Source organism: Ambystoma mexicanum, chromosome 3p (genome assembly GCF_040938575.1).
Source record: "Ambystoma mexicanum isolate Mex_15411 chromosome 3p, UKY_AmexF1_1, whole genome shotgun sequence".
Taxonomy (NCBI): Eukaryota; Metazoa; Chordata; class Amphibia; order Caudata; family Ambystomatidae; genus Ambystoma; species Ambystoma mexicanum.
In genome coordinates, this window is record NC_090925.1 from 1249118036 (window position 1) to 1249143616 (window position 25581).

Genomic DNA, 25581 nt, shown 5'->3' on the forward strand with positions numbered 1-25581 from the left:
TTCGTAAAGTCTGAATGGATTTTGTCAAGTGGGGGCTAGGTTATATGATGATTGTATGTGCATACATTTCACACTTTTGAAAAAATAAAACATGGGTGGATTTCGAGCAAACTTGTGTAATGAGCATTGGCAAGGACCTGCAAGCATGGTTTTGCAAATGTGCCACTGTTTTATTATTTCACAAGTGTCATAATGTAGCTACAAAAAATAGCGGTATATCTTTAGTGACTGAGGGGTAGCCTGTGGCCATGGGCAGTGGCCAGATTGTCCGGATCATGGAGTAAGGTCATGATCCGGACAATCTGGCTACTGGCAATGACCTCAAGGGTCAAAACATAGGATTAAAGTGGCCATGTCCACCTGGGACTGGCTTTGTGTTAAGGTTATTCGAAATTAGGCTAGATCTGAAAGGGAAGAAAAATGTGCTTGTGGTAATGTGGACATAGGGTTCTCTTTTTGCCTTCTGCAGGCTGCCATGGAAAGCGAAGAGGGCCCTGTATGGAACCCTTGTCTTCCCTTTCCATGGTGGCCATCTTGGAAAAGGATTTTCCTTCCTACACCGGGACGTCACAGGCGTCCCGGTGTAGGAAGCAAAATCCTCTTTGTTAGCACCCCGGGTTCCCGCTTTGGGAACCTAGGTTGCTAATGGCCTTCATCCCCCATTTCAGGGGCTGGAATGGGGGGATAATGGTCCAGAGACCTCGTTATCCACCTTTGCTTTGCTTGGGCTGATAACTTGGGCTGCTGGGCCGGTATCCACCATTCCAGTCCCTGGAACGGAGGATGAACGCCACAATATTACCATTAGCATAACACAAAATGCAAATGGAAATTTTAGAAAATCTTATTGAGTCTATGGGCCTCATTACACGGATGGCGGTAAGGATTTACTGGTACCGGTAAAATACTGGTACCGGTAAATCCTTACCGCCTTACTACGAGGTCCCTTTGCGGGTTGGGGGATTTAAAGCCTGCTTTTTGCAGGCATTATAACCAACCCGCAAAGGGACCCAGGGAGCTAATTACGGTACCGCAATTTGCAGTACCGCAATTAGCGCCTTCCCCATTCCCATTATGCCCTATGGGGCAAAAATGGGAATGGGGAAGGGCAATGGTGGAAGGGGGAATTACTGCCCCGCCAACCTTGGAATGGGGTGGTAATTCCCCTTTCCGCCAAGGCGGTGCCTGTATTTTACCGGCATGAACCATGGCGCTAATAGCGCCATGGTTCTCCGCCATCCGTGTAATGAGGCCCAATGTACTTTACTGAGAAATATAAAGTAGATGGAGTCTATACATGTTTTTTTAGTTCTATTTGTTAACTGTGAAAGGTGGTTCCTAAAGGAATATGTCTTTTGTTGTTTGTGGATGTATTTTTATTGGCAGGAGATCTGAGAACGAAAGGTGGGGAGGGAAATGAGGGAAGATGAACCAAACACTAATATGGAGGGGTAGGTGGACAAGGGAAAATGTTGCGTGTGTGTTATTTCTAAGGTAGGGGGCAGTGTTTCTCATGCTCCTTGATTACAGCAGCGGTGGTAGCTCTCGGGGAGGAGGGATGGCATTAGCTGATGCCATTTTTAGATAAATAGCAGTTTTGCTAAAAAAATGTACTGTCTACTAGATTGTTAATGGATAATGAGTAGGAATAGGTGTTGGAGCTTTTGCACGGGAAATTTTGAAGTTGAAAGTTCCTAGATCAGTAGAAAATGCAGTTCTGGACTGTCTGCGAAGTAGAGATCTTATCGTGAAGTGTGGACAGGTTCTTGGACACGTCATCTTGCCGTGCGCCAGCGTATGTTCATGTAGCACTGTCCTGAAGGTCCGCTATGAAGTCAGATATTCGTAGATGGCTACGAATGCAAAACTAGTTTAATTAGTTGCAAAAAGTGTATAGAAATGTTAAAAATGATTCCAGAAGGTGGGAAATGGCAGAGTTTTAAGGTGACACTTTGTAAATGGGACACAAATATTGCTATATTGGGTAAGTATAATATTAGTAAGTTGTAGGAAAATAGCATCTACTGGTAAAAAACTATGAAATTCACTGAAAAAACCTTGTTAAAGGGGCGTTATGGTTAAATTGCACTAATAAAAACCTATGAAATTCAATGAAAAAACGTTGTTAAAGGGACGTTATGGTTACAAGTAAAACCGAAAACCCCCTGAAATTCACCAGTTACGGTAAGCTAAGCAACCATCACTCGCGCCGCCAACGTGCACTGCTAAGAATAACACCCATGACATCAAAGATGACATCACAAATATGATTGATGACATCACTGATGACAGTACATGTCTAGCCCCTTCTTTTTTTGTTCATTGACATATCTAGGCCAAGTGAGTTTATTCACTTGCAGTCAAAAACTTTAAATTCAAAAGGTATTACATTTGTAGACATTGCTATTCTCACATGTTCTTACAGTAATTTGCTTAGCATTCACTCACATCTTATGATGCACATACATAGGGGAAGAAGCAGGCCTGAAACACAGCAATCATTTCTATGCGTAAAGATAATCATGTTGGTTATACACAGTGGCTCATGATACTGCCTCTTGTTTACTTACTTTACTTTCCCTGTGTAAGCCCCATATTTGTATACATTGTGGTCTCTTAATGTGTTGTGTGTAGTAGTACAAGCATGTAGTAAGTGATGCATTATTACCTATATGTTTCACAGTATGCAAAAGTGTGATACAGAAGCATTCACCGTTTTACTATCCAACATGGCGAAATTAGAAATAGTACATCTCTATGGTGTATGATGCAGCCAATGCCTATGTTTCTTTATGAGTAGGTTCCTGTTATAGAAACAACACTGCAATGGAATGTTCTTTGGAGCAATACATTGCATAATTAAGTATGTAGTTCATCACACATCTCCAGATGACCCCTGACACTTTTTTGCCAACATTACATTCACAACCCCTTGTAAAGACTTGCTATGCAAAATAAATGCACATGTGATGTCATCAGTGATGTCATCAATCATATTTGTGATGTCATCTTTGATGTCATGGGTGTTATTCTTAGCAGTGCACGTTGGCGGCGCGAGTGATGGTTGCTTAGCTTACCATAACTGACGAATTTCAGGGTTTTTTCAGTTTTACTTGTAACCATAACGTCCCTTTAACAAAGTTTTTTCATTGAATTTCATAGGTTTTATTAGTGCAACTTAACCATAACGTCCCTTTAACAAAGTTTTTTTCATTGAATAAAATATGTATGCACATTTTTAAATCCAGTGCTAAGGTTAACATAATACAATGTTAAAGTTTACACTGAGTGGGAATTACTTTATACCACTAAGAATTCAACCATAAAAAAGGAAAGTATAAACACTCATTCCATGCCACTACAAAATCTGACCTTAACACTCACTTGAACAATGATATTGAAATAACCTGCCAATACTTGAAGTGTGTGTTAAGGTTGGCTATGTAGTGGTATGGCATACAAGTTTATACTTCTGAGTTTTATGGTTGAATTTGTAGCTGTATACAGCAAGTGTTTGAGTTGAACTTGAAATCTTGATTTTAAGAAAGTTTTTTGTATATTTAATTTCAGTGGGCCTCATTAGGACCTTGGCGGAGGACCATGGCGCTATTAGCACCATGGTCCATGGCGCTAAGTTGCCAACTCCGCCATGGTGGTTGGCGGACTTACCGCCCCATTCCGACCTTGGCGGGGCGGTAAGTCCCCAATCCCCATTTACCCTTCCCCATTCCCATTTTTGCCCCATAGGGCATAATGGGAGTGGGGAAGGCGTTAATTACGCCACCGTAAATTACGGTGGCATAATTAACAACAAGGTCCCTTAGCGCCATGGATTTTAACACCTGCTAAAAGCAGGTGTTAAAACCTCCATGGCGCTAAGGGACCTCGGAATCAGGCGGTAAGGGTCGGCGCTGTTTACGCCGCCGTAAGCCCCTTACCGCCTGGCTCCTAATGAGGCCCAGTGTGTTTTTGCAGGCAGTATGGCACATCGCCTAGAAGTGTATGTTGAATAAGCATATATAGTATGACTGTTTGCCATACAAGTCTATCAGAGTATGAATGCATGCTGCATAAGCCATACTATTTACATTTTATCCATTTACGCAATTTATAGTCTTTTAAACATGTGAAAATTAACATCAAAGTTAGTTGTGACTTTGCTATCAGTTTTTATATGTATAGTAGTATGCATGTACGTAATGCAATTTCATGCACACACATAATGTGTTTGTGTAGAACATTTCATCAATTTAGCACATCCTCTCGCCCTTCAATACGTAGGTGATTGGCTTGCATAGGTATTTGTGTGTGTTGTAAGTGTACATGTCATAATAGTGTATGTCTAAAGAGTGTATGGTGTAATGCATGTGAGTATTTGATGTCTAAGTGTTTGATGTTTTACAGTTCACATATATTACATCTCCAATACATTTATTGTACACATGAAACATGCATTTGTAAGAGTATGGATGTAGGTGTGTGCATGGTAAGAGTTTATGTGTGGCAAACATCTTGAAAATCAAAGCAGTACATTTTGAGATATTTGGGCCAAAGAAATATTCTGAACACCGCATGTTAAAAGCTGTTGAAAATGCAATCAGGGGCGGCTAGATCGAAATTAGACTCTGGAATTTTGTGCAGATTGTTTCATGGCAGGGTTCAAGAATTATTAAGAAATGTTGTGCCCTCTTTGATTCTCAAACCTAGGTGTGTGTCTTTGTAACCTCTTGAACCCCACATTTTGCCATGCATTTATCTGACCTGTGTGATCCTCAAACCTACATCTGTGTGTGTTTGTAACCTCTTGCACCCCACATTTTGCATTGCATGTTTGTGCCCTGTTTGATTCTCAAACCTAGGTGTACCTCTTGTACCCCACATTTTGCATTGCATTTGTGTGCCCTGTTTGATTCTCAAACCTAGGTGTGTTTGTTTGTAACCTCTTGCACCCCACATTTTCCATTGCATGTTTGTGCCGTGTATGATCCTCAAACCTAGGCGTGTGTTTTTGCAACCTCTTGCACCCCACATTTTGCATTGCATTTGTGTGCCATGTTTGATTCTCAAACCTAGGTGTGTGTCTTTGGAAACTCTTGCACCCCACATTTTGCATTGCATTTGTGTGCCATGTTTGACTCTCAAACCTAGGTGTGTGTGTTTGTAACCTCTTGCACCCCACATTTTCCATTGCATGTTTGTGCCCCTCCTGCAACTACTAGGTCACCTGGTGAGTTTGGGCTAGGACTGTGCAGTGCAGCCACCCCTCTTTCCTTCAACTATCTCCTGCCACTCTGATGGCACTTTCCATCTCTCCTATCTTCTCCAACTGCTACGCTATCACTTACCATCCCTCTCTCACGAAGTCTGGAAGAGAAAAGCACAAAAAAGACATCCTGAGTGCCAACCCTGGCCTACCCATCACAGACATCTATATCAGCACAACTTCCAGACAGGTCTTCACCGATATCCTCTTCTCTGTCCCCTCCCCAGATCTATGGACTCCTCATCTCATCTCTACTGTCACCCCTTTCACATCCTCTCCCATTAATGGTGGCACCAAGTGGGAAGTTCCCTTGGCGGGCTTCTCATCATCACGCTGTATCATTAATGTCTACCACACTGGCACTCTGGCACTGTCTTGGTTCAGGGTCCTCAACCCAACCTTCTTCTCTTTGACCGGTGCTTGCCGTCCCTCATTAACTTCCTTCCCTTACCTGCCTCTCCACCAACTACTCTCTCTGTTTCTCCCCGTCTGAATGGTGTACCACGCCCTTGTACACCTCCTCGGAAAAACTTCAAAGGCGGAGACCTCCTTCACCTGGCCACACTTAACACCCGTTGAGGCCAACAAACACTCCGCCAACATCTGCCTCCTTCTTGAAGACATTGGGCCTCATTACAACCCTTGACGGGCCGGGAACAACGGTGCCGGTAGGCTTAACGGCACCGTTGTTACCGGATCGGCAGAGTACAAATTTGCGGCCCGGATGCCCTCCCACCCGCCAGGTCTGACCTGGTGGGCGGAAAGGCACCCACTCGCAGACTTTATCGGTAGCACCGACACCATTAGGAATGGTGCTTCTGCTACCGTCTTCCCCATTCCCATTGAGTCCTATGGGACTCAGGTGGGAATGGGGAGTAACTTTTTCCAACGTCTGGTTTCAGGGACCGCCGGGGCTGTAATGCCGGAAAAAATACACAGCTCCGGCGGCAGCCTGCCATTTTTACTGGCACGGCTACCGCTGGAGTTGTAATGAGGCCCATTGACTTCGACATTCTCGCTCTTACGGACACGTGGTTCAATGCCAGCTCCGTTACTGCTTTTGATTCCCTTCTCCCTGATGGCTACAAGATAATTTCCACGCCATGACCTAACCTTGCTGGCGGTGGGGTTGCCTTAATCTTCCCTGAGTGGGTTCCTTCCTCCCTCATACTCACTCAGCCTTACTCTTCTTTTGAGAGCCTGGCCTGCAAGTTGGTCATCTCTCCCTCCTCCTATCTGACCATTGCCACTATCTACAGGCCCTCTGGCACTACTACAATGTTAATTTCTGAATAGGCTGACATCTTCTCCTCTCTCCTCACTACCACCTCCTAACTTCTCTTCTTGAGAGACTTCAACATCCATTTTGACTCCTCCTATGACAGCATCCACCCTCTTCTTTCAACTGTGCACCTCGCTCTCCCTCTCTATTCTCCCGTCTGGTCAAACCCACTCAGCAGGGCACACTCTTGATGCCCTCATCCACTCTGATCTTTCACTCTTCCCCCGCCCCCTCTGATCACACCTCTCTCCTGGTCAGATCACTCTCTCCTCTCCTCTTAGCTGGGTCTCCTCGGCTCTCTGATTCCACCTCCTCCAGCCCTACCAAACTCGTTAATGAACATCAGTCTGATGAAATGAGTGTCAGCTGCTGCCAACCCATCCACCTTCATCCCCCCTCTGCCCCCACCCCTAACTCTTCCTCTGACTCTGATCTCAGCAACCTCCATCTGGTATTTACTAACAGTCTGGACATTTGTGCCCAGTCATGAGGACCCGCCTGAAGCCTGCCTATAAGCGTAATACCTAGTATGACTCTGAATTTGCAGCCCTGAAACGCAAGTGCAGAGCTGCGGAACGGAAGTGGCAAACCTCATGCTCACTCTCTGACAAACTGGCCTGCTGCCTGCTCCAAAGGCAATACATACCATCCATCCGTGGCAAGAAAAGGGCCCACATCCAGACTTGGGTATCTGGTGCATCCAACAACACGGATGAACTCTTTAAAATCTGTAGGGAACTAGCCAGCCCATCCACAGTCTCCTCCTCCCCTCTTCCTTCCCAGGCCATCTGCAGTGCACTGACCACACACTTCACCACTATAACTCTGGACATCCTGAACATCCTTGCTACCAGCTTCGCTACCCCCTTGCCTCTTATGGCCTCCCACCATCCTTCTTCCTCTCTCTCGTCCTTCTCCCCTGTCACACCTGATGAGGTCACCAGAGTTGTCCGCTCTATGAAGGTCTCCTTCAAACAGGTTTCCCCTTGCTCCTCCAGAACCATCAAGGACAACATTGGTTCTCTTGCCCCCGTTCTTGCTGATTTCGGCAACCACTCTTTTGCAATTGGATCTTTCCCGTCCGCCCTCAAGCACCCCCTTGTGCTCTCACTCCTGAAAAAACCTTCAAAATACCCCACTTGTCCAGCTAACTACTCTCCTATTACTATCACCCCCTTCCTTGGGAAACTCCTGGAGAAGCTCCTCACACACTGAACTTGTTGGTGGTCTCCATGACCATCAATGTGGATTCCGAGCATCCAGAGGCACGGAAACTGCTCTTCTGAACACATGTCAAGAACTGCTTGCATCTCCAAATTCTAACTTTCCAGCTGTCCTCATTCTACTTGCAAACCCAAAAAGGAATTGTTCCCATTAGTAATTGTTATGCAAACTGAGTCAAAGTAATCAGCCTTTTAGAAAGCAAAGGGGAAATAAATCCAATTATTTAAATGTCACAGAACTTGGCATAATATAGGAAACACCTATAGTAACAAACACTGAATGATTGTGAAACAAAACAAAGTGACGTAGAAAGACTTTGGTAAATGATTTATTAAAACGTCAACACTAGACTGATGAGAACCAAAACATGGAAAGTGAGGTCCAGTATAATGAAAGCAAATTAATTGTAAATTGATATTTTATTTGTAAGGCCCTCATACACAACATGTGTTTTAGTGCGCAACGAGTCAAGGGAGGGGAACAAGGGAGAACAAAAACAATAATCTTACTAGGCACAGTGACGTTGAGAACGTTCAAGTGCAGGGAAGAGGGAAGAGAGGAACTGCAGGGGAAGTGGAAAGTGCTGAGCACAGGAATAGAAAACAACAACAAATGGTAGTGCAGCCAGCAAGTGGCAAGTGCTAGGTTTAGGGCACAGACCGGGGGTGTCTGATAAGTGCAGGGAAAGAGGGGACTGTAGGGTTACAGATACAGACCCAAAGTGCGAGGTATGCCAAGAGACAGTGCGGGTGCGTGGCAGGGTGAGTAAGTACCTGGGCCCGACATCAGAGTGTAACCAGGTGCACAAAGCCTAAGCAGAATAGAATCAACAAGGGAGAGGAGGAGAGAAGACAGAAGCAAAAAGAAAGGTCTTGAGGTGCTTCCGGAACCGGAGATGGTTCTACTCAATTTTCAGAGTGGCAGGGAGGCTGTTCCAGAGGGAGGCCCCAGCTGAAGACAGAGATCTACCCCCAGCATGATTCTTTGAGAAACGACTGACCCTGAGGGAGTTGGAGGCAGAGGAGCAAAGAGCTCGAGAGGGAAGATATTTTTTCGGAGGAGAGTTAATGGTATTTTGGACCAGGGCCCCATATGGCCTTGTGGACAATGCAAAGGGTCTTGAATTTAATCCGTGCAGCCACTGGGGGCCAATGAAGAGATTTCAGGGCTGGAGAGATACAATACCAGGGCTTGAGGCCCAGGACAAGTCTTGCAGTCCCATCCTGGGTGAGTTGCAAAGGGTGGACAGTAGAAGCAGGTAGATTTAGAAAGAAAGAACCAGGGCTTGAGGTACAGTGAGCTTCTGGGGGAAGGAGAGGAAAGGCAGAATACCTCTGAGGAGGTGCAGTTGGAAGTGTGACTTTTTAGAGACATCAGGGATGTGGGCAGAAAAGGAAAGCATGGAGTCGAAGATGACCCCAAGGTTCTTAGCCTCGCAGGTGGGGGTAAGAGGAAGGCCAAGGGCGGCCAACCTGAGAGTGACAAGAAAGGAGGGTGAAGCTGTGCAGATGAAGAGGATCTCCATCATATTGGCATTAAGGCAGATATTGTTGGCGGCACACCACTCCTGAATAGCAGACAGGCAATCAGAGATGGGAGAAGGAGAAGAGGTAGCCTGAGGGAAGCCTGAAAATGAGTTGAGTGTCATCCGCATAGCACTAAACATTGGAACAGAGAGAGACAATGCGATGGGCAAGAGTTGGCAGGTACTGGTTGGAAAGCCAGGGAGAGAGGTTAGACCCCTGGGGAACACCGCAGGTAGAGAGGGAGATAGAGGAAAGGAAGGACCCAAGTTGGACCTGGGAGGGTCAATCAGAGAGGAAAGAGGTCAGCCATGCCAGAGCCTGATCAGTGATACCGAGGTTGTCCCGGAGATGGTTGAGCAGGACCATGTCGAAGGCAGAAGAGAGATTGAGTAAGATGAGGACAGAAGGGATGTTAGAGTCAAGGTTGGAGAGTAGGTCTTCATGGATGTTCAGGAGAGCAGTTTCCGAGCTTCTGGCAGCTCTAAAGCCACATTGATGGTCATGGAGACAACCAACATAATCGGAGTGGAGGTTAAGCTGCGAGATGGCCAGCTTTTCCAAGAGTTTGCCCAGAAAAGGTGTGATGGAAATCGGGCGATAGTTTGCCAGGCAAGAAGGATCGGCTTTGGGTTTCTTGAGAAGACGAGAGTGCTTCAGAGGGGAGGGGAAGGCTCCAGAGGCAAAGGAGAGGTTGCAGAAAATGGCCAGGGTAGGAGCAAGGGTGTCAATGTGGTCCTTGATGGTTTTGGAGGAACAGGGACAAACCAGACCAGTTTTGATGAAACCTTCATAGATTGGACTTGTCTGGAAACCTCGTTAGGGGAGAAAAGAGGAAAGAAAGAGAACAAGGGTGGGGGGTGGCTGCAGGAGGGCCAGAGTTTGCAGAAGGAGAAGGGAGAAGAGAGGGAAGAGATGAAGTGAGAGTCAAGGGCAGTGCACAGGGTCGGTCTGGGAGGAGACAGGAGAGGTACAGACTGCAGCAGGGTTGGCCAGCTCCTTGCAGATTTTGAAGAGTTCGGCCGAGTTGTTAGATGGCGCAGAGACACGGGCTTGGATGTGGGCTCTCTTGTTAGTATGTACAGAGAGTCAGTATTGCCTTTGGAGCAGGTGGCAGGCCAGTTTGTCAGAGGATGAACAAGAAGCCCTCCATTTCCTCTCAGCCACCCTGCACTTAAGTTTAAGGGTAGCTAGGTCATAGTCTTATCAAGAATTGTGCTTGGCTTTGGGCTTCAAACGGATCCTCATGACAGGGGCAAGAGCATCAAGAGTATCAGGGATAGAATCATGGAAAGGGCTGTGTCGGGATGTGATTCAGCCAGAGTAGGAAGGGGGGAGAGAAGGTGGCAGCGAAAACCTCAATTGACACATGCTTCATGGGACGGATGTCCGAGAAGGTAGGTGGCAGTGTTGGGGTTGGCTTGGCCTGGGGGATAGAGTGGCTGAGATGGGAGGAGAGGAGGGAGTGATTGCTCCAGGAGAGAGGAGCGGTCAAAGGGATGGAGAGGGGGAGGTCAGAGGAGATCAAAGCCTCAAGCGTGTGCCCTGCAGAGTGAGTCGGGCCAGAAGGGAGAATAAAAAGGGAGGGGGAATGGCAGAGGTCACAAAAGAGTACAGACGAGGAACAGGGAGAATCAAGTTGGATATTGAGTTCACCAAGAAGGAGGATTTGAGTGGTTGAGGTCAGGAGGGAGAAGGAGTGGTCCGCCCACTCAGAGAGGAACAAAGTGATCTGACCAGGAGGCTGATAGACAGTAGGCATGTAAGAGAGTGGCAAGGAGAGAGAGAAAGCCTGCAGACAGGGCATTCGAAAGAGGAGTAGGTCTGCGTGGGAATGATAGAAGGAGGAATCCACTCAGGGAAGATCAGGGCTACACACCCTCCGGTCGGGTGGATCTGGCTGCAAAAAGGATCTTGTAGCCATCGGGGAGAAGAGTGTCAAAGCTCATGACAGAGCTGGCCGTAAACCAATTCTCAGTGAGACCGAGGACATCAAGGTTGAATTCTTTGAGGAGGCAGCAGATGTCAGAGGAGTGTTTTGACAGCGGAGCGAGAGTTGAGAGTGGAAGAAGGTTGCCAGCCTTGAAGGCCTTCCAGGGAGGGTACAAATCAGAGGTATGCCCTGCAGAGGCGAAAGAGCCCAAGGGGGGCAGACGAGGAGGGAAGAAAGGGTAAAGGAGCCAAAGGGGGGTGAGGCAAAGAGGGGATACAGGGAAGCAGGAGAGGGGAAGAGATGTGACAACAGGAGATGAAAGGAAATTGATGAGGCGAGGAAAGCGCCTATCAAAGAGAAGGAGGGCCTTGGACCATGACGGTACCATTTAGGTAGACATTAATGATGACATTAATGATGACCTCAAGTCGAAGGGGGTCATAATGGCTTTCCAGCGGGTGCCACCATTAATGGGAGAGGAGGAGAAAGGACAGAGCACAGAGATCATATGAAGAGTCCATAGATCTGGCGAAGGAATGACAAAGAGGATGTTGGTGAGGGTCTGTCTGGAAGAAGCGCTGGAATAGATGTCAGCGATAGGGAGACCATGGTTGGAGGCCAAGATATCCTTTTTTATCTTCTTCCTACCAGACTTAGTGAGAAGGGAAGAATAGTCAATGGAGAAACAGTTGGAAAAGATAGGAGAAACAGAAAACGCCATGGGAGAGGTAGAGAGTGGGGCGAGGGGGGCAGCTGGGTAAGAGTAGAACAGTCCAGTCACTGGGACAGTAGGTTACAGAAAAGGAATGTAGTACAAGCAAAGGGCACAGCAAGTTTGCAAAACACAGCTAGATGTGAAATTAAGCTAAATGCAAAAACCATGTTTGATTGTATATACATATTGGCAGGTTTTATGAATCAAGATTGCATTACATTGCAGTGAACCAGTTTCATGTTCCATGCCAACACTGTGCTAGGCAGTTTCATGACTACAACAATAAAAGTACATTTTACTTTGTTGAATGCTATTTGTATTCATGGACATGGTTGGTGTGCCTTACAATCCACGCGTGTGCACCAGTAGTGCTTTTATAACGGCCCAATTGAAGTACTGCCTATATTTAGTGAAATGCTTTGTTCTGATAATTCTTTGCTATTCTTTTTATGAAAATAAAGAGAATTAAGACAGACACGTTTAATTCCTGTCTTGCTTTACTTTCTGTCTAAATTTAATACAGAGCTTAAACAAACAGAAGCAGACTGCACTCCATTGTAACACTCTAGTGATTCAGAGGGCCATGAAACATACCCTAAATGGCTGCATTCTGCCCTGAGCCTTAAGTTGTGCACCACTGAATGACACTATCCTGCAAAAACAAGGTTTGGGCAAGAATGCTAAAAGTAACAGCGCCGCGATGCCCTTGGGCTGGATGTGCGCTATACAAATGTAAAAAATAAATAAAATAAATAATGTTCTCTGTTATATAATGCAGAGAACCTTTTGCAGTGCAAACACAACATTTACAGCCTTTGGACTCTACTGTTTAGAACCCCTTATGAGTGAGGAAACAGGACATTGGCAACAGAATTCCTGGGCATCTAAGCTCAAATTGTTGGCAGAGGATGGGTGGATCGTAACTTATGATTCTGTAGCCCTCTTCCGCTCTGCCATAACAATACTACAGCATCTACACCGGCATGGATTTTCATGCTGACGCAAATGCGTGGGATTCCTGTGGAGTCTCTGCCTGCTTATCACACCAGCAAAAAGCAGGCAGACTCCATAGGAACCAATTGTAAATGCTGCCTGCCATGCATACATAGCAGGCAGCGTTTACTTCATTTGAACTGCCTTTTTTCACTCTACTTTTGCACTCTGCCATGCAAATGAGGACATTTTGCTGGCAGGGACATGTCCATGCTAATGTAACAAGTCCTTGCCGCAGGATTACTTGGAGACTCGAAAATCAGATCCATTATATTCAACAGTTACATGTGAACACAATTTGTTTTTTTTAAATCCAAGTATCAGCATTCAACAGTTGCATGTCAATAAGAATTTTTTTTTTTAAATCCAAGTATCAGCTAGAAATGTGAACTGTTTTCATTGAAAACTGTTGCGTTATTCCCTGCGTTATTCCCTGCTTTAAGCTGTTGTGTGGTCCTAGATATAAGGCAGCAGTTCCAGACCTGCATTCCAAGCATACTATTTCTTCACTTAATGGAATATAAACTTAAAATGCTTTTTTGTTTGTTTTCAGAATTAACTGACCAGTGGCGTTTCTTTTCCAATCATTTCAATCTGCACCATCTGATGAAGTCGATATGACTTCAAAAATGAATGCATTGATCTATCTGTGCACAATATTTCCAGTTAGTCAAATGCACTTTATGGTTGTGTATACTAAAGTCTCTGCTCGGCTGGATAGTTATAAGAGACCGAGCGTCCACTCAGGCTCTCTTGTCGCTTCCCCAGCAGGCTTGAAGTCATGCCTCTACACCAGATTGGTACATAAAGATCGGTCAGCTTGTGGTGGCATTTTGTGAGCATTTGTAGCACCGCCCTTTGCCCAGGTTTTCGATATCTCAACAGATCCTCTGTCTCTTTCAGCTCAACAGCGACTATGCTTTAGGTTACCTGGAAGGTGTCCTGGTCTTCGGACATGCGCTGAAGAGTGTAATGGAGAAGGAGTCGCCAATTGAGCCCGATGCCTTCCTAGACCAGTTCCGGAACGTATCTATCCCAGGTATGGTGCCAGAGCAGTATGGTGGGCCTGCATTCTATCAAGGTTTGCAGGTATGGAAGGGGGGGGTCACATGATTGCAAAGGAAACCATATTTCTTGGCAGTTCGTAAAAGTGTGACTTTAACTAAATCCTGGAAAATACTGTACAAGGTAATGGTATTACCATGTTCTGCTGCATGGGAGATAGAATGAACAGTTTTGGTTCAAGGACATCTACCAGCATACGATTTCCACATTTCTGTATTCCAAGATTGGACAAGGTCTTCACAGCACTACAGTTTTCCTTCTGCAGTTTCCTGACTATATCCTTCCCCCCATGATAAAGTAGTAGGGCTACTTTCATCCCTCATATATCACCTTTGCTGCCACCAAAGTTATCTTATTCTGGGGAGTCCAGTGTCCTTCTTTTACTTTTACTTCCCCAAGGAGTCACATTTGCCTCCTGTATTTTATACAGGAAGACAGGTTCCAAGAAATGTATAGAAGCTGAAACCTTACCGTGGGGCAACTGTAGGCATGAATAATACACACTTGTTACTTCTGCTGAGGCACATTTAAATGGGAAAATGGCTCAGCTATTTCAGTGCTTACTTCTGGCATCTGTGTTCAGCCTGCAGGACACAGGTTGAACTCCTGACAGGTTTGACTCAACGTTTCATCCTTAGAAGCTCCTTAAATTATCAATATAGTGGCCACCCCTCTGCAAGAAAGAACACAGCATAATAACCGGTTCTGCGGGAATGTACCCAGTCAGAGTCTGCAGCCACATGTTTTAGCTCACTGTACCTTTCACAAAGGAGGAATATTCATTTGCATATCAGGCTTTGTCCCGCCCACTTGAGCAGTTCCAGCAACGAAAAGCTATGCAATCCTCTTTTGAACAAGAGTACCAACAGCAAGTCTTCTCCTCTAGCTAAGGAAATATGTAAACCCAGTTTTAGTATTCGGATGTGCATAAATTAATCAGATCAACAAGGCTAGTATTTCCATAATCGCCACCATACAACTTGCTAGACAACAATCATCAATTAGCATCCCCTGTGCTAGACTACATAATCATCCATCGGCATACCCTTTGCTAGACTACATAATCATCCATTGGCCTACCCTCTGCTATACTACATAATAATCAATTGGCATACCTTTTGCTAGACTACATAATCATCAAGTGCATACCCTTTGCTAGACTGCATAATCATCGATTGGGATATCCTCTGCTAGACTACATAATAATCAATTGGCATACCTTTTGCTAGACTACATAATCATCAAGTGCATACTCTTTGCTAGACTGCATAATCATCGATTGGGATATCCTCTGCTAGACTACATAATAATCAATTGGCGTACCTTTTGCTAGACTACACAATCATGAAGTGCAAATCCTCTGCTAGACTGCATAATCATCCATTGTGATACCCTCTCTTAGACTGCATGCTCATTAATCAAATAGGAACGTTTTTTTTCTTCTGATGCTGGCATGAGAAGAGGTGGCGGTCAGTGAGTCCCAGGTCCATGCCCAATATAAGACATTTAGGGCCTCCCAGGGTGTTCTCTCGTCATGGTGGGTGCTACACACTGAAACCCCCTGTGCTGGTGAGAAGGGCCATACCATGACATATTGTAGAAATGCGTTTTCAGTCTATTTTGAAGAAAGTCATTGGAGTGCTTGATGAACAGAGATCTTTAAACTGGATCCTTTGCACAGGGAAACGCAGTGCAGAGGGTGCATGGCCTTTGAGAACAACTAATAACGTGGTCGCCCCATATAGGTTTGCATAGACTGGCAAATGCCAATAAATAAAATAAATGAAGCATTTTTTAAAAAAAGTAGGAGCATTTTGACAGATCCATCTTAGACACAGGGAGTTATGGCATTTTAAAATCACCTTTTGTAAGATTAGAGTGGCCTGTATATTAATCGCAGGATTGGTCAATCCTTATTTAATAAAATCCAATTCAATGCATTCTTAATGCATATGTAATGTGTATTAAACCAGAGGGTTGGTCTCAAACACACAACCACAATAGGAGTTACATTAGGGATAAATTATGAAAACAAATGTGCCCATATACTATTTCAATTGACCATTAAGGTGAAAATATATTCATAAGAAAAACAGTATGGGGAAATGATTTTGTTGAATCATACCCAAATTGTTACAGAAACATATTAAATAAAGAAAAGCATGTCATTGTCACCAAATGTTTGGCTTTGGAGGTGATGCTTTCTTCTAGGGGTAGCCAGTGAGGTCTATATAAAATCCCCTAGATGTGGTGCAGTGTGCCAGCTGCAGCCGAAGCCATTGAGACTCAGGACAGACAGCCTGGTCTTAATAGGGGCTGTTCAGCGTTGTTTGGCGGAGCAGCAGTTCTGGGCAATGCTGCATGGGCATCCCACAAGGGAGGCAGGGTAACTGCTGTTACCATTGGCAGCTGGGAGAGGGGCAGCCCAAACCTTCCCGTGCCTGCTCCTCTCCTCCCCCCAGCTTCGGAGACACGCAGTCTCGGCAGCACAAAAGCCACGGAAGGGTAAGGTGCGAACAGTCATCTCACCCTTCCTCCAAACAGCAAGGTGCTAAGCGCCATAAGGAAAACAACCGTCAGGCAGGGCCCAGGTTCAAAAGATCTGCCCCCACCAGGGGGTCAGACAGTCGGCTATCTGGCCGGGGGCTGCGACAACAGCAGCCCCCACCACATACACAACAAAGACCCAGGGCCTCCCTGGGTCCTATAAACGAGAGCAGCATGCTCAGAGTAAACACAATCTGTTTGTGGACCCTGAACGTGGACCCAACCAAACAGGAGGTTCACTGTTTACTCAGTGTCTTCCAAATCTTCTTGCTTCTTTAGCAATTCTTGAAGTTCGCTGTACGTCGCAGTGTCTTTTTTCCTTCCTGAACATTGTACTGTTCAAAGCAATTGCAGCGCAGTCTTAACGAAGGAAGAAGCGGCAACCGAACGCCCAGCGCGGACACTGTCAACCTCAACATCTCTGCATAGAGGGAAAAGTGAGCGGCGAGGGTGTCCGAAACAAAATAAACAAAGACGCGTGCTGCGAAATCATCCCCAAAACCAGTGCGAACGAAGGAGAGAGAGGCACTCGAACAGCACGGCGCGGACGGTGACCGATTCAACAACTTACAGGTGAGCCACCGTGCTGGGGCTATGAGGGAGGAAAAATAGACATTTATGTCCGGAAGAGATACATTTTATTACAGTGGACCAGACCCCCCCGTTATAAGGCAGATGGGGCAAGATAACACAAGCCAGTTTTAAACTTGGGCAGAGTCACAAGCCAGCTTGGTAGCACGGCGAGCCGGGAGCTTGTTTTTTCTTGACAGCCACGCAGAGCTGGCGAACACAGTTTCAAGCTCGGCGGGCCCAAATACTGCAGATTTAAAATAATTTCTGTAATATTGCAGGGCGACCCCACAAGCGAAACCAATTATTTAAATCCAGTAAATCAAGCCTGGGGGCTGCCCATTTTCTGAAAGAAGGCACCAGTCAACAGTTACCCAGCACGGGCAACAAATAGAACAGGCGCAAAGAACTCGCCGATAACAACAGTTTAACTCCTTGATAAAACCTTTTTCCTTTTCCTATAGCAGGCATAGAAGAACATGGGGCCCAAACGGAAAGCACGGGCACCCCCAACACCGGTGCAGAAGCCCAAATTACCACAACTGCTAGCAGCCATTGAAGTGGCAGAGCACTACGGATAGGCATGGGTTAGAGAAAACATGTACGGCCTACCCAGGGAAGGAATTACCAGCCCACCCAGCAGGAGGAGGTTTCTGCACCATTAAAAAGGAGAAAAATATCCGAAGGTGCCAGAAAAGGTACCAAAAAATTGTCAAAACTATGCGAGAATGTAGCAGAATTGCAACAACTAGTGGTAGAAATAAGGGGGAAACAGACACCGCCCACAAGGCAACCTGGGGCCTCAAACCCTACCATCGCAATAGAATCTACAATAACGGTTGTCAACCCACCCGTAACACTACTTACAGCAATCCCGCCACAACAAGTACAGCAGTTGCCAATAGCGCCCACAGCTATAAATACAACAGCCTCCACAACTCCAACAACAGATTCAGCAGGTGCCCTAAAAGCATGGGCAACCCCAGGCACAGACAACACGGGCGCGACAGGGACACCCAGCAGCAATACAACTGACATTGTAACAATCTGTAATGCACAATTAGACCAAAAAATGAAATCTTTCCAAACAGAGATATTAAATAGATACAAAAGATGCCTGGCATGAAACATTGATACCACAATCAAAGAAGCCATATGGGCCAAAGAATTTATAGAAATCTTTTCCCTAATAGAAGCCCAGCGGAAAGGGAAAGACGCTTTCAGAGACCCCAAAAAAATAGAAGAAAAAGCTATCGCCAGAAACGCCCAGGTCGAACAAAACTGGGACAACTAGTTACAGGCCTTTGCCATTTTAGCAACAATATATGAAGACAAATTCCCCATGGATGGTAGGAAGATCTGGGCATACGTTGATAAAATAAGGGGAGTAAAAGTAACACAGAGGGGGAAGACATGGCTTGCATACGACATCAGATTTAGGAGGAGCATGTCAGAAAGGCCGGCCGTTGAGTGGGATGAAGTCCAGAACGATGTATACACCCTCAACGCCGAACCTCCCCAGGAAGAAGATACCATGCATTCTTCTTCCAAAAATAGCAAATATTCGCAAGTAAGCAAATCCCATGACAATGATGAATCCAAAAAAGGGGAGCAGCCCTTTCGGAGGAACCAGCCTTGGGCGGCTAAAAATAATGCCCATAGACAGAACAAACAGCAGGCTGTCAAATCCATCATCCCATGCAGACAATTTGGGAGAAACCAGTGTACATGGGGCAAAGAATGCTGGTACAAACACGCCTGCACAAACTGCAACGGCGACCATGCAGCAAGCAACTGCACCAGACTACCAGCCAATAAAGAATGATATTCCAATTTTAGAACCAGGACGAACGCCCATCAATCCGGGCAATTTTAGGGACACCCTAAACAGCTACCCAGACAAGGAAACCAGCAGGAAAATATTGCAGGGTTTCACCAAAGGTCTTTTCATCCCATTTAAGGGCACTAGGTCACAATACATCCCGATGAACCTAAAGTCAGCCAGGGACAACCCCCAGATAGTAGAAACCAAAATCAGGAAAGAACTGCAACTGGGAAGGGTAGCAGGTCCCTGGGACGCCATGCCTTTAAAGGACTATTTAATATCTCCACTAGGCCTGGTACCTAAAAAAGAACCCGGAAAAATGAGACTAATCCATCACCTCTCCTACCCTAAAGGCCAGTCTTTAAACAATGGCATCCCACACACAGAATCCGCTGTACCTTACACGCATTTCCAAGAGGCGGTAAGGCTCATACAAGAGTGCGGCATAAACGCCTTGATGGCTAAGCTGGACATCGAATCTGCTTTCAGACTCTTGCCAGTTCACCCAGAGTCACAGCAGTGGCTAGGTTTCACTTTTAACAACAAATTCTACGTAGATAGATGCCTCCCCATGGGGTGCGCAGTATCCTGTGCACTATTTGAGCAATTTGGTTCCTTCTTTCAATGGACTTTCCTAAAGCAGAGACCAGGGACAAAAATAGTGCATCACCTAGACGATTTCATAGTCATAGGGCCACCAAACTCCAAGGAATGCGGCCGGGCTTTAGCAAAACTGGAGCACATGGCCGCACAGTGGGGAATTCCCCTAGCGAGGGGAAAAAAACACCAAACCAGACAAAAAACATACTTTTTCTGGGCATCGAAATAGACTCAGCAAAGGGGCTCTGCAGAATCCCCAAAACAAAAATATCAGAACTCCTGGCTAAAATACAAAACCTGATAAAGAGAGAAAAGGGGACTGTAAAGGAAATACAATCCTTAGCAGGCAGCCTCAATTTCGCATCCAAAATAATACCTCAAGGGAGGATATTTTCCAGAAGCCTGGTGTTCAAAATCAAATCACTCACTAAACCACACTTGCATATCCGGCTAGGCAGAGAGGTGAAACAAGACCTGGAAACATGGGGAAAATTCCTCAGAGATTTCAACGTGTTGTTACTTTGGCGAACGCCTTTAAATACCCAGTCAAACAGGGTCCTATACACCGACGCAGCTGGGAGCAAGGGGTTTGGAGCCATACTAGACTCCGAATGGGTGGCAGGACACTGGCCCAATTCATGGCAAGCAGCAGGGTGGACAAGAAACATCACCCTACTAGAAATATTCCCCATCCGGCTAACATTACACATCTGGGGCAGGCGACTAGCGAATACAGAACTTTTGATCTGGTGCGATAACATGGCTGTAGTGGGCTCCATAAACAGAAGGTCTACGAAATGCCCTTTAGTACTAAAAGTATTACGAGCCATTACAACAGTCACACTACAAGTAAACGTTGTACTCAAAGCAAAGCACATTTCAGGGGCAGATAATAACATTGCTGATGCCTTATCTCATTTCCAGTGGACAAAATTCCGAGAGCTAGCGCTGCACGCCCAAGAACAGATGACGCCAATACCAGCAGAATGCTGGGCAATAATGGGAAGACAAGAATAACGGCATCAACGCCAACGCCAGAGAGCACAGGCCAGGATGCCCAACGAAAACCAGGCACCTCTAAAACGGGTGCCAACAACACATTGGTATCAACGCCAGCACCAGCGAGTGCAGGCCGGGATGACCAATACAAAGCAGGCACCTCTAAAACGGGTGCCAGCAACACATTGGCATCAACGCCAGCGCCAGAGAGCCCAGGCCGGGATGCCCAACAAGAATCAGGCACATCAACAACGGGTGCCAACAACCTCACAGGCTTCCTAACGGAGATGGCAGAGAGGGCGGTGGCAAGCACTACTGCAACACAGTACAGTAAGTGTTTGCAAACAGTATTTAAGGCCACAGGTGTAAACCACGTAGAACTAATAACGATTAAAGATATAGAAGTATTTTTAAAATGTGCTCGGGAACAAGGTTTCAAAAGGGATTGGGCTAAAAGACACCTGGTGGCAATTTCATACTTTTACAAAAATACGGGGCAATTCAGACCCCACCCAGAACGCCCTCATCTCTTATGCAATGAAGGGATGGGACAGAATAGAGGGTCCGCAAGTGGACACCCGCCGACTCCTTGATTTCAGCAAACTGGTGCAGATAGCACGCCATTTGGAAGCCATATGTTGGCACCCATACGAGATAATGTTATTTAAAACAGCCTTTTTCATAGCCTACTTCGGGGCTTTCCGGGTAGGAGAACTCATCGCTTTCAGCACCAAGGCCACAAACCGCCTGGGCGTCATGGAAATCAGGGTGAGACAGGAGAGTGTTAACATAGAAATGCAACAGTCGAAAACGGGTGCAAAAAGAACCATCAATATTTGTTGCATCGATGAAGCAACAAACTGCCCGGTGTGCATCACCAACTACTATTACGCACAACGACCCAAAGTGGGAGGGAGTTTTTTAATCCACACGGATGCATCGGCCCTAAGCCGCTACCAATTTAAAGGAGTAGGAGCAGAGCAGAGCAGGGTGGGATCCCAAACATTTCGGCACTCATTCTTTCAGGATAGGTGCCGCCACTGCAGCATGGCAAGGAGGTTTAGCACCGCAACTACTAAAAAACATAGGGGGATGGAAGTCAGACTGTTATAAAAGATATATCAGACCACAATTGATATAGCCTTCTGCCCTAAAATTTTCTTCCTTTTCCCTCCCTCCCACCACCACAGAAACAGCAGGCGAATCGAGGACCACACTCCGATCAGCATGGATAGTTGGCCACTCATTCGTTTTCAGGACAGGCAGATGGGCAGAAGAGACTAAAGAAGGGCCACCTTTCAGAAACACCATTACTTCATGGTGGGGATACAGAGGCCTACGTTGGGCTGACGTCCACGAAACACTAGCGGAACTGGTGGCATACAGGGACCCCCCAGAATTCCTGATCATCCATCTAGGGGGCAACGACCTAGTCAACACAGCTAGACGCATACTATGCGAAGAAATCTGCTGCTCCCTGGCAGGCATTTCGCACAACTGGAGGGGTACTGAAATATACTTCTCAGCCATCTTACCAAGAAAGAAATAGCTAGGGGCCAACTGCTACAAATGTATAGACTTATCGAGAAGAAAACTGAACAGGACGATAGAGAGATTCTGTATGACAAGAGGACTGGGTTTCATAAAACACCGAGCCATTACACTAGGCAACCCAGACCTTTTTCTCCACAACGGCACCCATCTGTCTAGCCAGGGCATGGAGCATTTCTTTCGGGAAATCAATACAACACTTGCTCACAGGGGCTGTCTCTAGGGCATACTCTTGGGGGAACACGGTCAGCCAGCAACCTGCCCGTGTGTGGCGGCACGGGTCCGAGCGGGTAACCTCAGGACCCGGTGCCCAAAAGTATGATACCATCATGATATGTGATATTGTTATTGCCATAACCCATATCTGTACAATAAAATCCTACAGCCTTTTATTGCCAACACTTGATACAAGTTATGAGCCTATCATTATGGGAGAGGGTTTGGGGTTCGGCCATTACTAATGCATGCATATTGGTTCAGCAGTTATGGGCAATGCTGCATGGGCATCCCACAAGCGAGGCAGGGTAACTGCTGTTACCATCGGCAGCTGGGAGAGGGGCAGCCCCAACCTCCCCGTGCCTGCTCCTCTCCTCCCCCCAGCTACTGAGACACGCAGTCTCAGCAGCACAAAAGCCACGGAAGGGTAAGGTGCGAACAGTCATCTCACCCTTCCTCCAAACAGCAAGGTGCTAAGCGCCATAAGGAAAACAACCAGCAGGCAGGGCCCAGGTTCAAAAGATCTGCCCCCACTAGGGGGTCAGACAGTCAGCTATCCAGCCGGGGGCTGCGACAACAGCAGCCCCCGCCACATACACAACAAAGACCCAGGGCCTCCCTGGGTCCTATAAATGAGAGCAGCATGCTCAGAGCAAACACAATCTGTTTGTGGACCCTGAACGGGGACCCAAGCAAACAGGAGGTTCACTGTTTACTCAGTGTCTTCCAAATCTTCTTGCTTCTTTACCACAGAACCCGCCCACCCTACAAAAAGGGGAGAAGAACAAAAAGAAGTACAAGGCACTGTACGGTGCCCACAACAAGTCGTGGGACACAAGAAGGCGGCACGGGTCCGAGGGGGTAACCTCAGGACCCGGTGCCCAAAAGTTTGATACCATCATGATATGTGATATTGTTATTGCTATAACCCATAGCTGTACAATAAAATCCTATGGCCTTTTATTGCCAAGACTTGATACAAGTTGTGAGCCTATCATTATGGGAGAGGGTTTGGGGTTCGCCCATTACTAATGCATGCATATGGGTTCAGCAGTTATGTCTTTGGAGAAGACGGGTTTCAGTTTGAGCTTAGAGCTGGACCGAATCTGGATCAGGTACAGTCAGGGCTTGTGTTGATGGATGTCTTAAATGGTTCATATTTTCAGATAGAGTTGTGTAGATTCTCCATATCAGTGGATAAAGATTTTGTGACTGACAGGGAAGGCTCATAGGGGCTCCATGCAGAGGTTGAAGATCATTAATGTTAGGGTTGTGCATGAACTAGAGCAGCCATCTGGGTTGCAGATAGTAACTATAACAACCAGCTTTAAGGGCCAGCAAACAATGCTTGGCCTTCTTCGTATGCCATTCAGTCATCTATCAGATAAACAATGCATGGTGATGGTCTTTTAGTATAAGAGCACTTTTGAGTGAATGATTGATTGATAGGTTATTTATAATGCGCCTATACACAAGTGTTTCCAGGAGCAACCAGGCAGGGAGGGGAACACTAAGCCTAGTATCATTTAGATCGTGCAGGCCGCAGACAAGAAGTGCAGGGGAGAGTAAGGGGAGAAGTACACCCAGTGCAACAGTGCCCTGGGTTAAGTGCAAGGAAGGCAGGGCCTCCAAGGGGAATAAGCCCCGGAAGTGCAAGGAAGGTCAGGAGGCAGTGCAGGAGGGCCTGAAAGCAAGTGCTAGGGACTGGATGTGGGGGCAGGTGTCCTATATGACTCGGAGGAGCACCAGACAGCCAGTCAATGTAACTGAGCAGGAGGAAGAGAAGGATAGCAGAGGGAAGGCAGAGAGAGAAGGAGGAGTGCAAAGGTTAGCAGGGGAGAGGCAGAGAGAAGGAAGAGGAGAAAACAAATGTCTTGAAGAGCTTCTGGAACTGAAGGAGGGCCGGCTCAAGGCATAGAGTGGCAGGGAGGCCATTCCAGAGGGAGGAGCCTGCAGATGAAAGAGATCTACCACCCAGTCTCTGCTTGGAGAAGCAACTCATCCGCAGAGAATTGGAAGTAGACGAGCAGAGGGCTCTGGAAGGAAGGTACTTAGGAAGAGAGCGTTAGAGATAGTATGGGACCTGGCCCCAGAACGCTTTCTGGACGATGCAGAGGGTCTTGAACTTGATCATTGGAGCCAGTGGAGTGTTTTTAAGGGTATTGTATGATTTGACCGTATCAAAAAGGTTGCATGTACAAAAAGTTCTAAAAATGCTACCACCAAAGGTTTGAACACCAAAAGTTTGAACCTTTGGTGGTAGCACTGTAGGTAAGTGTTAACAAAAAAAAAAGACTGCAGGGAGCGGGGTTGTGGGGGAAACCCCTGCAGCCCCCGTAAAAAAAATAAAAATGAAAAAGGAAGGGAACTGGTGTTAGGGAGAATTCTCTCTTTAGGCTGAATTTCCTAACCTAGTGAGTCCCCCAGCAGCTTTGCTAGATTTCTGGAGTTTGTTTTTTTTCTCCTGCCAAGAGTGAGACTCTTTTTCTCCCACTCTTGGACATGATTTATGGTGTTCCTTTGACTGTTAATGTGTTTTATGGGCTATGGGGTCCTTTACTCCATAGGGTCTCATGTGTTTTTACTATGTGTGTTACACAGCACACTCCATGCCGTAACAGGGGTGTCATAGTGACACCCCACCATAGACTCCATACCCTGGGACTGACTACTATCTCCCAGGGCATGTAAAGTCACCATTGGCTTTACTAGTCCCAAATTATTAACAGAAACCAGTACAAACCATCGTATTGTGGACGTACTGGTCGGGGCAATTCGATTGCCCCGGGGTCTGTTAGTCGAGGGGGCACTTCTCCGTCCCCCCTGATCGAGTTTTGGCTGGTGGCAGTGGAAACTACTTTTTATATTCAACCGCAAACATTTCCCTATGGGATTTTCCCATTGTTCGAGGCTACCAACTTTAATTATTTAATTCTCATAGCCTCGAACATACCGCCGGTTTATTTATTTAATATTAATTCGCCGGTTGGTATTTTCTGCCAAGACTCGATTCTAAAATGGCATTTGTGTTCTCTTCTGTGACTCTAACCCAAGTCGAGCCCTTTGTTCCACTTTTTGGCGGGCTTCTCCACAGAAGCCTCCAAAAGTGGTGCCACTCTGTCTGGGTACCACAGGGTGTGTGGGAGGGGGTTTAGGCACCCTGGACTGAGTTACCTTGGTAACTCAAGTCGCACTCTTGTGTGATTGGCCCAAGTGGTGAGCCGGCCGGCTCACCACTTAGCATGTTTGATTGACAGCTAGGCTGACAGAATGGG

The 25581-nt window shown here is 46.3% G+C and overlaps 1 protein-coding gene across 1 annotated transcript in view; it reads left to right on the top strand.

Moving 5' to 3' along the window:
- GUCY2C (guanylate cyclase 2C) overlaps positions 1 to 25581 on the top strand; it is a 484448-nt gene that overhangs the window by 11643 nt on the left and 447224 nt on the right. Inside the window, exon 2 of the mRNA XM_069650287.1 lies at positions 13837 to 13972. Within this exon, the coding sequence (XP_069506388.1) occupies positions 13837 to 13972 (136 nt within the window). The remainder of the gene's footprint in view (positions 1 to 13836; positions 13973 to 25581) is intronic.